Genomic DNA, 11,884 nt, shown 5'->3' with positions numbered 1-11,884 from the left:
CTAGTTAAAGCTTGACTCTCAGATATCAAGGATTCATCGCCTCCCGTCATTCTACATCTCCATTTACAATGAATTCGACCTTTTCCACGATATGTGGAATGCAACAGGTCCCGATTCGAATCGAAATGCCCCTCCTGGGGTTGTTCCCGATTACAACAACCCTGAAGACGTTTACTGGACGTTGAATATTGTCTTGACGACGATATGTGTATTCTTTATTACACTCTTTTTTATAGTACGGATTTATGTCAAGGGAACGATTAGCCGGAACTTTGGGTTGGAAGATTGTATGTCTACATTTCATGTTGATCAAAGCTAACAGTTTAGGGACATGTGTAGCAGCATTTGTATGGCCGACTCTTGATGCCCAATGTTTGGCATGCTAACCTTTAGATCACCGCCGTCATGTACTGCGTCACTTGCTTCATGAGTATGTCTATTCCCTTTTCGTTGCGTCACTAACAAAGTAGTGGCCCGGTATGGAGCAGGTTATCATGCTTGGGAAATTCGTAAACCAGAATACTATAATTGGCTAAAGGTGAGTAGCCCAAGCGTAACCGACAGATCTAACAAGTCAGTGGTTCTATGCCAGTACAGTTGTCTATATCCCGGCTGCCTTTTTCACCAAAGCAACCATTTTGCTTTTGATGGCGCGAGTTTTTGCTGTTGAACCACGAGTCGCAAAAGGAATCAAGATCTTGATATGGGCTTTACTGGTGGCATACATTCCGATCCAAATACTTCGGATTGTCAACTGTTATCCCATCCGGACATACTGGGATCCAGATGTCAGAAACGCACGATGTCTCAACCAACGAAAGATCTTCTTTTCTGATCTATCGCTATCGATTGTCACGGATTTGGTCATTCTGTTGATCCCGATACCGTTGACCTGGAAACTCCGAATGTCGATAGGAAAAAGGATCAAGATTGTGTTGCTTTTGGGGGCTGGTGGAATCGCTACAGCCTTGACACTGTTCCGTGTTGCCAAGGCGGTAGACTTTTTGAACTCGGATGATATTACTGTCGATTATACGCCGATTGGCATCCTAACGTATGTTGTTCAGCCTGGTAATGCTTGTCTAACGATTGCAGGGCTCTCGAGATTACTATTGGCTTCGTCTGCGCCTGTCTTCCATCCCTGAACCTCCTGATCGAGCATCATGTCCGTAAACGTAGGCGAGCACGAAACCCGGATTGGCCACGCGATCGAACACGGACATCCCTGTTCAAGAAGCCCTTCCGATGGATTAGCTCGTCTACAGAGCACATGCCCTCTCGACCGAATCGGCCTGAAGATGGAATGATTGACTTGGACGTGGAAATGGCCATGTTGACGGGGCAGCCTGTACGATTACGAACGGGACGAACAGCCAGTGCAGGATCCCACGATATCCGACCACTTGACCATCGACTTAATTCTGGCGACGGACGAAGAGAGGGATGGCTGTCTCAAGACCGGGATGAGCAAGACGAAGTACAGGACAGCAAATTCATCATGCGAATGGTGGAGGAATCAAGAGCACGAGCAGACGAAGGAGCCAAAGAATCATGGTGTCCAGTCTGGGATGGACCGAGGGATCCCATGGCAAGTCAAGGGAGCTGGAAGTTTAGCGTGCGGTCGCATTAGAGCATAGAGTATACCCAGGTATTAGAATTGATCATGACAACGAGAGCTTCCATCCAAATTTGTGAATAATCTCCCTCCAGTCTTGGTTTGTACTCGATGCCTGAAGATCTCGTGTATGCCAGATGAGTTTGAGGGCATTCCAAACAGCAGATATGTTGCTAATCGGCCATTTACTATCCATCAACATGAAGTGATCCAACACAACCTTTCGTTGTTCGTCTGATGAGCATGCACAGCCTGCCAAGAACAGCGGCCACATAGGAAATGATCTTCGAGTCTGTCCCTCAACGATGATATCGGAAAGACAGGAGAGAAGAGATTCGTGGAGGGCCAGGATGGATGGGTGGGTGATGGCTGTGTTGTAGCATACGAGGCGGAGGTAGATTTGCGCCGCGATTCTGAAAGACTCGGCGCTCCGTAAGAGGTAGTCGTCTGTGCCCTGAAAAGAAAGGTCTTCGAGTCGCTGTTCAATATTTTGGCCTGTGGTGTACAGTTGATCCCTGGAAATGTCATGTGTAGACAGTGACGATATTTCGTTGATTATGTCGACGAGATCCATGGAGCAACCGATCTGTTCATCAACCAGATTTCGAGAATGCGGGAGTGTAGCCTCGGCTTTGGCCAAACCAGCCATTGCTTGGTGTAACGAGTCCTGGTGGGTAGGTTGCGTAGTCTCCATAAGAATATATCGGAACCGGAAATACTGGAGTGCAAATTCGGCTACGCTGGGATCGATATTGTTTCCGAAACTCTCAAGTAGAGCGAGTGCGCCTTGAAGATGACGGAGCCATGTTGGGCACGATCCATGTGCGATTTCGAGAGATGCCAAGAGAACACAGGTTAGAAGATTACCCTCACTGCCTTGGGAATCTGGGAGAGCGTGCTGCAGTTCATGGAGAGCTCGGACCTTGTACTGCATTGATAAAGCGCGGTAGTCTCTTCCATCGGGGACAATGTTTTGTGCCCATTCTGCTGCGCTCATGGCTAGGACTGCGGAGAACAAAGGGCCTTGGAACATGAACATTCGGGGAATGACTGATGTACGGAAGCCATTCCGACTTGTATCCACGTAGACTCTGCTCCTGGAAATGACCTCGACATCTAACCTGTTAGCGAGGATACATAGTGGTGAGGATACATACAGTACTGCACGAGAGCTTTCTCAACTGACCGTCCCGGCTCAAAAGCAAACGGTGATAAACTGCGGGGAACAGATTCCTTTGCCCAGACAATCCTTCCTTCACTAGAATCACAAACAGCAACGAGTTCCTGGGGTGAGAGATTTAGAAAGCTATGGTTCTGGTCATCACTCGGCACCAGATAGTGGTCAGAAGCCGCGACGATAAACTTGTACGGATTCGATGCTGAAGCTGGACTCGGAAAGATACACTCGTCTCCTGCTCTCTGACACCGTCGACAGGTTGGTTTCTCCTCATCACATCTTCGCTTTCGTCTTCGACAGTTGAAGCAGCCGTCTCGGCTCCGGGAGCCACCTGACATGATGCATTGCGGTTGATGTTGATGTCAAGTTAGTTGAGTGTTGATGGTGGGGAACGGATGGGCTTCCGATCAACGATCAACCCCACGTGACGGCCAATTGCATGCATTAGCTTTATTATCTCTAGTTATATTACATACCTTGGTAGATTATCTTTCTAATTATCTATCCTTTGACTAGTTATCAGATCTGACGTTTGCTTGGTTCCTTCAGTGGACTCTTGTTACCCTGCAGCCACAGCGGAGACGGATATAACCGGCCATACCAATGCATCATGGCCATCAGACGGCACTTCTCAGTCCACAGCTATCCATGTCGCATTCTATTCAATATCTCAATACAGCATATTTCCCTCAATTTACTTAATACCAACTCTTTCCTTCATGGCCACATCCCGACGCTTCTCCGATAGTGGAGGGTTAGCCCGCAGTGGGGTTCTCGGAGTCATACTCGGTCGACATACGGAGGCTAACTAGATACGCCGCAATTCTTGTCACTTACACCAATTTCCTCCCCGTCAATCTCAACGCCCTCCGTAGCCTTCAACATGGCTAATGATCACATCCTCACCCTGTCGTGCCCCGACAAGCCCGGCATCGTCTATGCCGTGACGGGCATCTTTGCCGCCAACAAGCACAACATCCTCGACCTCCAGCAGTTCTCCGATCCCGTCTCCGAGCGCTTCTTCATGCGTGTGCACTTTGGCCCTACCGAGACCGAGTCCACCGAGCACCTCGTCGAGGCCTTTGACAAGCTCGCGGCCGAGTACAACATGGACTACGATATCCGCCCCGTCGCCCGCAAGACCCGTGTTCTCATCATGGTCTCCAAGATCGGCCACTGTCTCAACGATCTTCTCTTCCGCATGAAGACCGGCCAGCTGCGCATGGAAGTCCCCGTCATCGTGTCGAACCACCCCGACTACGCCGCCCTCGCCGAGAGCTACGGAATCGAGTTCCACCACCTGCCCGTCACAAAAGACACCAAGGCCCAACAAGAAGGCCAGATCCTCGATCTCTGCAAGAAGCACGGCATCGAGCTCATTGTCCTCGCCCGCTACATGCAGGTTCTGTCTCCCACCCTGTGCGAGGCCATGTCCGGCCGCATCATCAACATCCACCACAGTTTCCTGCCCTCCTTCAAGGGTGCCAAGCCTTACCACCAGGCGTACGAGCGCGGTGTCAAGATTATCGGAGCGACTGCTCACTTTGTCACTGCTGATCTGGACGAGGGTCCTATCATCGAGCAGCGGGTTGCTCGTGTTGATCACAGCATGAATCCTAAGGAGTTGTCTGAGGAGGGATCTAATGTCGAGAGCCAAGTTCTTGCTGCTGCTGTGCGGTGGTATGCTGAGAGGAGATTGTTCCTCAATGGTCACAAGACTGTAGTCTTTAATTAATAAAAGTTTGTTTGCTTATAAGCAGTGTATTGTGGAAGAAGTGCTTGTGCATGTGAATGAGAATGCTTGTAGCTTCAATCTACGACTCCAGACGGCTGTATGGAGGGATAGCCAACGACGATCACCAATCCCCGAATAGCTCAGCTGGAAGAGCGTTCGGCTGTAACTGACACATGACACCGAAAGGTCACTTGTTCGATCCAGGTTTCGGGGATTTCTTTTGCTGGTCATAGCATCTGGTGTTGTCGAGTATATCATGACATCTTAACTTTTTAGTGTCGCCGATCACAACACACTCAACTACCACGAGATCCCTCCGGGGGCTCCTAGCGGAGGGCTCTTCCTCGCTGCGCTCGTACTCATGAATTAATGAATTACATATAAGCAACTGGATAGCAAAAAAATAAACTTGGAGCAAGTGTGAAAGATGCAAAAATGAATCCCCGAAACCTGGATCGAACAAGTGACCTTTCGGTGAGATGCTTAACAATTACAGCCGAACGCTCTTCCAGCTGAGCTATTCGGGGAGATCTCCGAAACCGGAGGAATAGCCATTGGACTTGGTTGGGAGAGGAAGTGTAAATTGTACCTATACGCAGCGTATTCATTCGAGCTCAATTAGCACAGTCTGTTTACCCTCAGCTGGTCAGAATGGATTAAATCCAAGAACGTATAATTGCAGCAAGAGATGCTGTGGCAATTGTTGAGTTTAAAGACGATCACGCAAAACTTTTAGTGAGAAAACAATCACACAAGATGGGATGAAACAACCCCGCGTCATCCGTGTCACAATGCGATGCCTCAACACCAAGCTTGCATTGGGATACCGCAAACATTGCATTCAATCTCCTGCACCCACATCCTGCACGCCTCACTGTCACAGCATGCCTCATCGAGAGCACAGCATCCAGACATGTACCCAACTTTCCTCGCCGATCGCCATGGCTACTCCTCTGATCGTCAGAGCCATCCCCGAGTAGCTCAGCTGGAAGAGCGTTCGGCTGTAACTGTACCGTCACCGAAAGGTCACTTGTTCGATCCAGGTCTCGGGGATTCATTTTTGCTGTCACCTCTGGAAGCCATGTAGGCTCATCATCTTGATAGCATCACCTAACAACTCTCACAGTCCTTCCAACCTCTCCTCTCTCAACCTGTTCAACTCTACCCCTAACCTTTTTCCAGACCTCCTCAGCAACCTCCTCTACACTCCCGCCCGCATCAACTACCACAAGGTCCTCCTCCTCCTGTGTCCAGTCCTCACCCTCACCTAGCCCAAGTCCCTGTGCTGCAAGGTCTTTTCCGCCCATGCTGAGGCCCCAGAATAATTCCCGTACTCGTTTCTGCATACCAGATCGTTCATAGACCTCTCCACCCCAACCACCTCGAGCTTGAGCTTGCTCTTCGGTCAAATCGAGGAACAAGACAAGATCTGGTCGGGGAAGACCGCGTTCTGGTGCTCGTGCCCAAGGGAGGGTCAGAGAGGGGTTCTGCTTGGCGGCTGAGTAGACTATGCCTGAGTGATAATACCGGTCGCAGACAATTGTAGTACCAGAGGCGAGTAGAGATTGGATTTGTTTGCTGAAAGGTCAGAAGTGAAGTGTAACAGACCAACAAACTCACACAGCTTCCCATCTGTTTGCGCTGAACAATAAATGAATAACATGGTCATCCATCTCGACATCACTCTTGAGATAAGCATCAATCATCTGTCCAATAGGTGTAGTCCTGTCTATAAAAATCAGCATAGCTCACTACTTCGTCAGTGACTTACCAGGAAATCTCATAACCTTGACCTTTTTACCCTCCTCGACAAATCTCTGCTCCAACAGTTTCACCTGTGTCGTCTTTCCACTTCTATCCAGACCCTCCAAAATAATGAATGCGCCCCGAGTTGAATCATCCGCTGTATCAGAGCTCGCAATAGCGGCCGTCGCCAAATCGTTGATTGAAGCCATGATGGTTGATGAGGGGAAGTGGATTGCTGACGGAATATTCACACTGTTTTGGTTAGTGGTTCACGTGGGACACAGTGCGGAGGGAATCAGATCATAATTTACACCCAGTGAACAAGACATTCTCAGTGCAACATTCTTTCAAACAGTGGTAATAATTAATGCTCAGACAATAATCAAGTCACAAAACTATAGCCCCAGCTCTTGGTAGCCTAAGAAGAAAAGTAACGCCGGCCAAACTCCACCATCCGTACCATATCCATATCCATCCATTCCATCATTCATTCCATCCGTATCCATTACCATAACCGTTCATGACTTGTTCATGCCTCGTGCCTATACAGCTTCATCATGCGCGCTACCGCTTTCCCATAACTCAAAGCTTTCTCCTGTTCCTTCGATTGGTTCCAAAACTGCAGCCTTGCTTGAACCTTCTGTGGGCTTGGCCATCAAGTTGTCGATGTCTTCTGTTGAAGGATCGATTGGCTTTTCGGCTGTCGCAGGCGCAGGTGCAGTCGTATTCACTTCTGGCTCATCTTCAGGTACAAAAATGACTGATGTCTCATCACATCCTTCAGCGTAAAAGTCGGCAGTGTTCATTTCTCCCAATGCGACACGCTCTTTCTCAACAATCATGTCATCGGCTTTCGGTGCGCGACGAGTTTGAGAAATGTCATCGGGAGGAGGAACATTTTCCTTATCGCGACCTTCAGCACGGTCTCTGTTGAGTTTTCTTTGACTCTCCTCGTCGGATGAAATGTCAAGTACACATGTGCTGTGTTGAAGAAGGTTGGTCATCTCTTGTTCGGGCGTGTCCTCGTGAATGTCAAAGAACCAGCTGGCCTTCATGTCTGGTTCATGCAGAGCAGTGATGGGTTCCTTCTTGGCGCCATAGCCAGGAATAGTACCCTTGAGAGCAGCATCGAGAGAAAAGGGAGCGGCGGATCCAAGACTGAATGAAGGAGGATCAACACGGGTGTAGGGACCAACAGTGCGTCGTCGGGTAGATGCGATACCAGATCGCTTGCTTCGGGTAGGAGATCGACCAGCTGGAGCATAAATGGGAGAAGACTTTGAAATGCCAGAGCTGAGTTTGGCGGGTGATTTAGGTTGGAGAGTGCGTCGGGTCTTGGTAGAGCTCGTGAGGCGATTAGGAATGGGAGATGCAGATACAGGTGTAGGCTTGAGGATAAAAGCAGAAGGCTTGAGGATGCTGTCCTTTAGGATGTCCTTGTCCTTGGAACCCTTTGATCGCTTGGCAAAAGAAGTAGGATCGACATTTTCAGAATCATCGGTATCAATAAGTTCAGCCTTTCGTTTCCCACCAGTTGGCAAAGCTAATCACTGATGTCAGTTGAAGCCCAAACACTCCGCATCTCCACATACCATTTTGCCTGTTCTTAAGACTGGTCAAGGTCTGGAGACGAGTCCCATCAAGGGGAGCAAATGGTTGACGAGTGACAGTAGCCATGATGGACCCAGCAGCAATAGAAGTTATTGTTTATTGTTATCGCGTGAGTCGAACGTGTAAATGAGTGAAGACGATGATGAGTGAAAGTGGGAGGGAGCGGGTAGAAAAGAGGCCCGGTGCCAAAGGTGGGTTCTGGCTGCGGAGGGCGGGCGCGTGGAGAAGATCGGTATCAAGGGAGCTTCAGCGCGAAAGTGGGTTCCCTCTAGGGCGTCGTGCCTTGGACGTGAGCGCGGTACGTGACGGTGCGGCCACTAGAAGCAGGTCACTAGAATGCCTACAGAGGGCAGAGGTATGAAACAAGAATGCAAATTCGCGACCGTGTTAATTGCCAGTGCATGGAATTGATCGTTCAGCTGTGAACATTACGGAGTACATCTCGAGATAAGGCCATCTCTGCCTGAGGTGTTTTCCCCTCAATCAATGCAAGTTGGTCACCGCTAAGCACTTTTCCAAAATGATTCGCTCAATGCAACATGCCTTGGCCTTGTGGGACGTCCAAAACTCCACAAGCGTCAACCCAGTTTGCTGCGTGCCATGTCCAATCGTCGCGCTGAGCGCCAATGCAAGGGAGATTTCAGCATGCAGGATGAAGACATTTAATGTAACGCGAGTTCGTGTTCCTTGATCTGTGAACTCAATGCCCGTCGTCTCAATCCCCAAGTCGTCTGCCCAAACTCATCTGCTGTTGTGCCCAACCAGCCTGTGCTTGGCCGCCAATATGCGACCATGGTCTCATCACAACACTGCCAGACACGCAATTCCAATTGGCTATCGTCTTTCAGCTGATCTGACCGATCGCCAACCAGCTACGGAGTACTGCCTCCACCGAAACGGGTCCCTGTAAAGTGTAACTCTATCCTGGCTTGTTACTATTAAAGGCCAGACCACCCGCGATCTCTCGCGTCGTGTCCGTGTCGAACCCCTCTCGATGATACTTGTGTGCAACGCCAATGCATCGAGCTGCAAGTCGGAGGCTGGGAGGACGGTAACATTCGCTCGGCGTTTGCCACAAATTTGTCTTGGTCGCATGCATAGCCTGCCAACTCAGAGACCATATGTGACCGTAGAGTCTGGACGCACCAATACTTCAGCAACAACAGACACTACCATGGTCGCATGAGGTTGCAGAGATATATCTATTGTAAGCCCCTATGAAGTGATAATGCTACTGTCGTGTCTGAGGTTGAATCATAATAATATTCCACCTGCCTGGCCTCTTGACCTCGCCGTCTCCTCGCCTTCCTCACTTGTCCTCATGAAGATGGTGTGGCCCATCATTTCCCGACCTACTCGGACCTTGCTCATCATCTTCGAGTCCATGTTGTCGTGGTGCTTTGGTCCGGACCACCGTATCGTGGTGCAAATGATGAGCTGAAGGAAATGCTCCCGGCGTCTTTTCGTCATGCCGAAGTAGATGATCCGGACTAGCTCGGTATGTTGCAACTTGATCGAATCCAATGTCGTGATTGGCTTGGGTCTCATTTGTCTCGTTTGCATCCTGAAACAAATCGTGTCGATGAACTGCAGGTGGACTGGCAGGCGCCTTGGTATCGGTTCGAAGCTGATGAATTGAAGGCGGATACACAGGAGCAGAAGTGTCACTCTTCAACTGGTGAGGTGCATTGGTTCGATATGGTCCTCTGGGATCTTTGGAGAGGTCGTGACTGTGGTCAAGCGTTGCGTCAGTCGGTGCAACTGGATCTTGAGCGATTGACCTCTCCCGGGGCTTGCTTCGGCTGCTTGCAGATGAAGTTGGAGACGTGCACTCGGATGAATCTTCGGGGATACAGGGAAGGTTTTCACCGGGTTCCGTATCACAAGTGGTGGCCTTGCTGTGCGATCGGGAAGTGCTCGCGGATGTGGTCATTGAGGGTTCGGTCTCATACCCGCAGCAACTGCGTCTCCGATGATGTCCATGATTGATGAGCTCGTGTTCGATCTGAATGAGGCTATCAACTGGATAGCAGCAGCCCCATAACCTGTCATCGCTGCGGGTTCCTTCGATGTTGTAGAGATTGCGAACATTTGTACGCAGGTTGGAGATGAAGAGACCATAGACTAGACATGTTAGAGTGTTTGACTCGCAAGGGGACACTTACAAGGCAAGCAGGCAGCAAATCCCAAGCAGGGCAGAGAAATGTCCGGGCCATTCAGAGGCTTCGACTAGTATTCCTCTTGTGCGTCCACGATTCCTTTCTTGTTGACCTTGAATCGAACATGGCCATTCGGCGGTGTATCACATTCAAGCGCCCTATCGAAAGCATTTTCGTAAGCCTTTTCGGATCGGCCGTAAATAATGCAAGGGCAGCAAATTGTTTCCCATAGGATGTTGTCTGCGGCGAGATCCTTATCATCGATCAGCCATTGTCCAGCAAAGGGCTTCTCCATGGTGTATAGTGAAACGACAGGCGAAGGGCAAGGAAAGGAATGATGATAAAGTAGTAACCAAGAAGTGTGATGAAGATGAAGATGAAGGATTTGAGTGAGCGGTGATGAGAAGAGAAGGTGTCGAGTGAATGCATGCAAACGGCAGGTGAAAGCGCTGTCGCGTTGCTTCCTAGAAATAGTGGTGATGCCTTCCTCAAGGCACGGCAAAGTCACGGGAGCAGTTGAATGGCAGGAGCTCATCGTAAACCCCCTCATTTCTCACCACCTGTTATCCAGATTCACCCATCTCCAAATCTTCATTCATCACTGCGTCAATAGCCAAATATCCCTCCGGGGGCTCCTAGCGGAGGGCTCTTCCTCGCTGCGCTCGTACCTGATATGAGATTTCTATTTCTCTCGTCAACGTGTTTCATCAATCGCCACCACCGTTCCTCAACTGCCTCTTCACAAGCGGAAATACTGAGCTCCCGTTCATAAGACTACGACCCTCAAGAAGTGGTCATCGCCCATTCACAGAACCATGCCTTCCACCTCAATGCACCCAAATCCCATCATCTGCTTGCCATCACATCACCCTTCATCAACAGAAGAATCCTTTCCAAGCGGAATGTCGATCTGGATGTCGAAATTGCAGCTCTCAGTTACTGGCGAAGTTTCTGAGCTCAGATCTCGGTATACTGACTTGAGCTGCACCAGAACCATGTTACCAGGAACGACAACCAAGCGAACAATCCTGATTCATCATCTGGCAGCAGAAAAGCCACCATTTCCCTCACGATGCAGTTGAGTTCCGCTTACAATAAAGACAGGAGGTCTGTTGGTAAGACGGCCCTTCCCAGTACAAGATCACGGGCTGACTTGAGTATCAGGACGAAGATAGACGTTCCAGCAGATGGCGAGGAAACTGAGAGCGCTGTAATCCAGCAGATTATACTTAATTGTGGGCGTCACAATAATCAAGGTACTGCTGTCAATTCGTGTTGCAGAGGGTTCTTCAATCCGGTGGTATCTCGGCCATCGTGAAGCACTATGTAAGTTTGCTCGGCCACCATCGATTCGCATGCTGACACTTAAAGGGTGCTTCTGCAACCCCAGTCGATATTGCATGTTGGTATTACCTGCTTGACATTTGTGGTTGAGAACTCAAATCAGCAGACAGACTTAGCCCGCCGAGGGCAACAGAGAATGCTCTCCTCAATTACCGGTTTTCGAAGTCGAGGATGTCTGCGGTGACGCAGCTATTCATGTCGAGGAGAAGAAGTCTATGCGGCTAGCTATCCGAATATTGCCCCTGTTGCAAATCTACAGCTGGGGCCTCCAAACCTCTTCACGAGACCAAGTCCGCTTTCGCTCGACTCCGATATCCTTACCACTTGAACCGTCGCTGATGCTGTCCGCACTCCAGTCCTTTCTCTAAGCATAGTTCTACCATTCAACTTTCTTGGTATTTCTGTGTTTATCATACCGGACCGCTCAGCTAACTGAGTATATAAACCGTGCGGCATTTGGAAACGCTCTGTGAGATTAGCTTAACCAATTTATTGGC

At 49.6% G+C, this 11,884-nt stretch overlaps 6 protein-coding genes and 2 non-coding genes across 8 annotated transcripts; 3 read left to right on the top strand and 5 right to left on the bottom strand.

Moving 5' to 3' along the window:
- Window positions 1-91: 91 nt before the first annotated feature.
- On the top strand, window positions 92-1,630 carry J7337_009297 (uncharacterized protein; the record flags this gene model as incomplete). The annotated part of the gene is made up of 4 exons (XM_044826896.1): window positions 92-206; window positions 237-287; window positions 598-1,054; window positions 1,096-1,630. The coding sequence occupies 4 exons, from the start codon at window positions 92-94 to the stop codon at window positions 1,628-1,630; spliced, it is 1,158 nt and encodes a 385-aa protein (XP_044677490.1).
- A 31-nt stretch (window positions 1,631-1,661) lies between these two features.
- On the bottom strand, window positions 1,662-2,654 carry J7337_009296 (uncharacterized protein; the record flags this gene model as incomplete). Its single annotated transcript, XM_044826895.1, has 1 exon — window positions 1,662-2,654. The coding sequence occupies one exon, from the start codon at window positions 2,652-2,654 to the stop codon at window positions 1,662-1,664; it is 993 nt and encodes a 330-aa protein (XP_044677489.1).
- Window positions 2,655-3,675: 1,021 nt separating this feature from the next.
- Window positions 3,676-4,897, top strand: J7337_009295 (uncharacterized protein; the record flags this gene model as incomplete). The annotated part of the gene is made up of 2 exons (XM_044826894.1): window positions 3,676-4,472; window positions 4,804-4,897. The coding sequence occupies 2 exons, from the start codon at window positions 3,676-3,678 to the stop codon at window positions 4,895-4,897; spliced, it is 891 nt and encodes a 296-aa protein (XP_044677488.1).
- A 70-nt stretch (window positions 4,898-4,967) lies between these two features.
- J7337_009294 lies at window positions 4,968-5,054 on the bottom strand. Its single transcript has one exon. It is a non-coding gene; the product is annotated as a tRNA-Tyr (tRNA).
- Window positions 5,055-5,497: 443 nt separating this feature from the next.
- On the top strand, window positions 5,498-5,580 carry J7337_009293. Its single transcript has one exon. It is a non-coding gene; the product is annotated as a tRNA-Tyr (tRNA).
- Window positions 5,581-5,633: 53 nt separating this feature from the next.
- On the bottom strand, window positions 5,634-6,482 carry J7337_009292 (uncharacterized protein; the record flags this gene model as incomplete). The annotated part of the gene is made up of 3 exons (XM_044826893.1): window positions 5,634-6,105; window positions 6,148-6,256; window positions 6,299-6,482. 3 exons carry the CDS (start codon window positions 6,480-6,482, stop codon window positions 5,634-5,636), a joined length of 765 nt encoding a protein of 254 aa, XP_044677487.1.
- Window positions 6,483-6,815: 333 nt separating this feature from the next.
- J7337_009291 (uncharacterized protein) lies at window positions 6,816-7,950 on the bottom strand (the record flags this gene model as incomplete). Its single annotated transcript, XM_044826892.1, has 2 exons — window positions 6,816-7,816; window positions 7,866-7,950. The coding sequence occupies 2 exons, from the start codon at window positions 7,948-7,950 to the stop codon at window positions 6,816-6,818; spliced, it is 1,086 nt and encodes a 361-aa protein (XP_044677486.1).
- Window positions 7,951-9,193: 1,243 nt separating this feature from the next.
- On the bottom strand, window positions 9,194-10,338 carry J7337_009290 (uncharacterized protein; the record flags this gene model as incomplete). The annotated part of the gene is made up of 3 exons (XM_044826891.1): window positions 9,194-10,008; window positions 10,050-10,113; window positions 10,138-10,338. 3 exons carry the CDS (start codon window positions 10,336-10,338, stop codon window positions 9,194-9,196), a joined length of 1,080 nt encoding a protein of 359 aa, XP_044677485.1.
- Window positions 10,339-11,884: the final 1,546 nt, after the last annotated feature.

The sequence above is a fragment of the Fusarium musae genome, chromosome 7 (assembly GCF_019915245.1).
Source record: "Fusarium musae strain F31 chromosome 7, whole genome shotgun sequence".
NCBI classification, from domain to species: Eukaryota; Fungi; Ascomycota; class Sordariomycetes; order Hypocreales; family Nectriaceae; genus Fusarium; species Fusarium musae.
The sequence above is the reverse complement of the archived record's forward strand: the minus strand, read 5'-3'. Positions and strand labels throughout refer to the sequence as shown.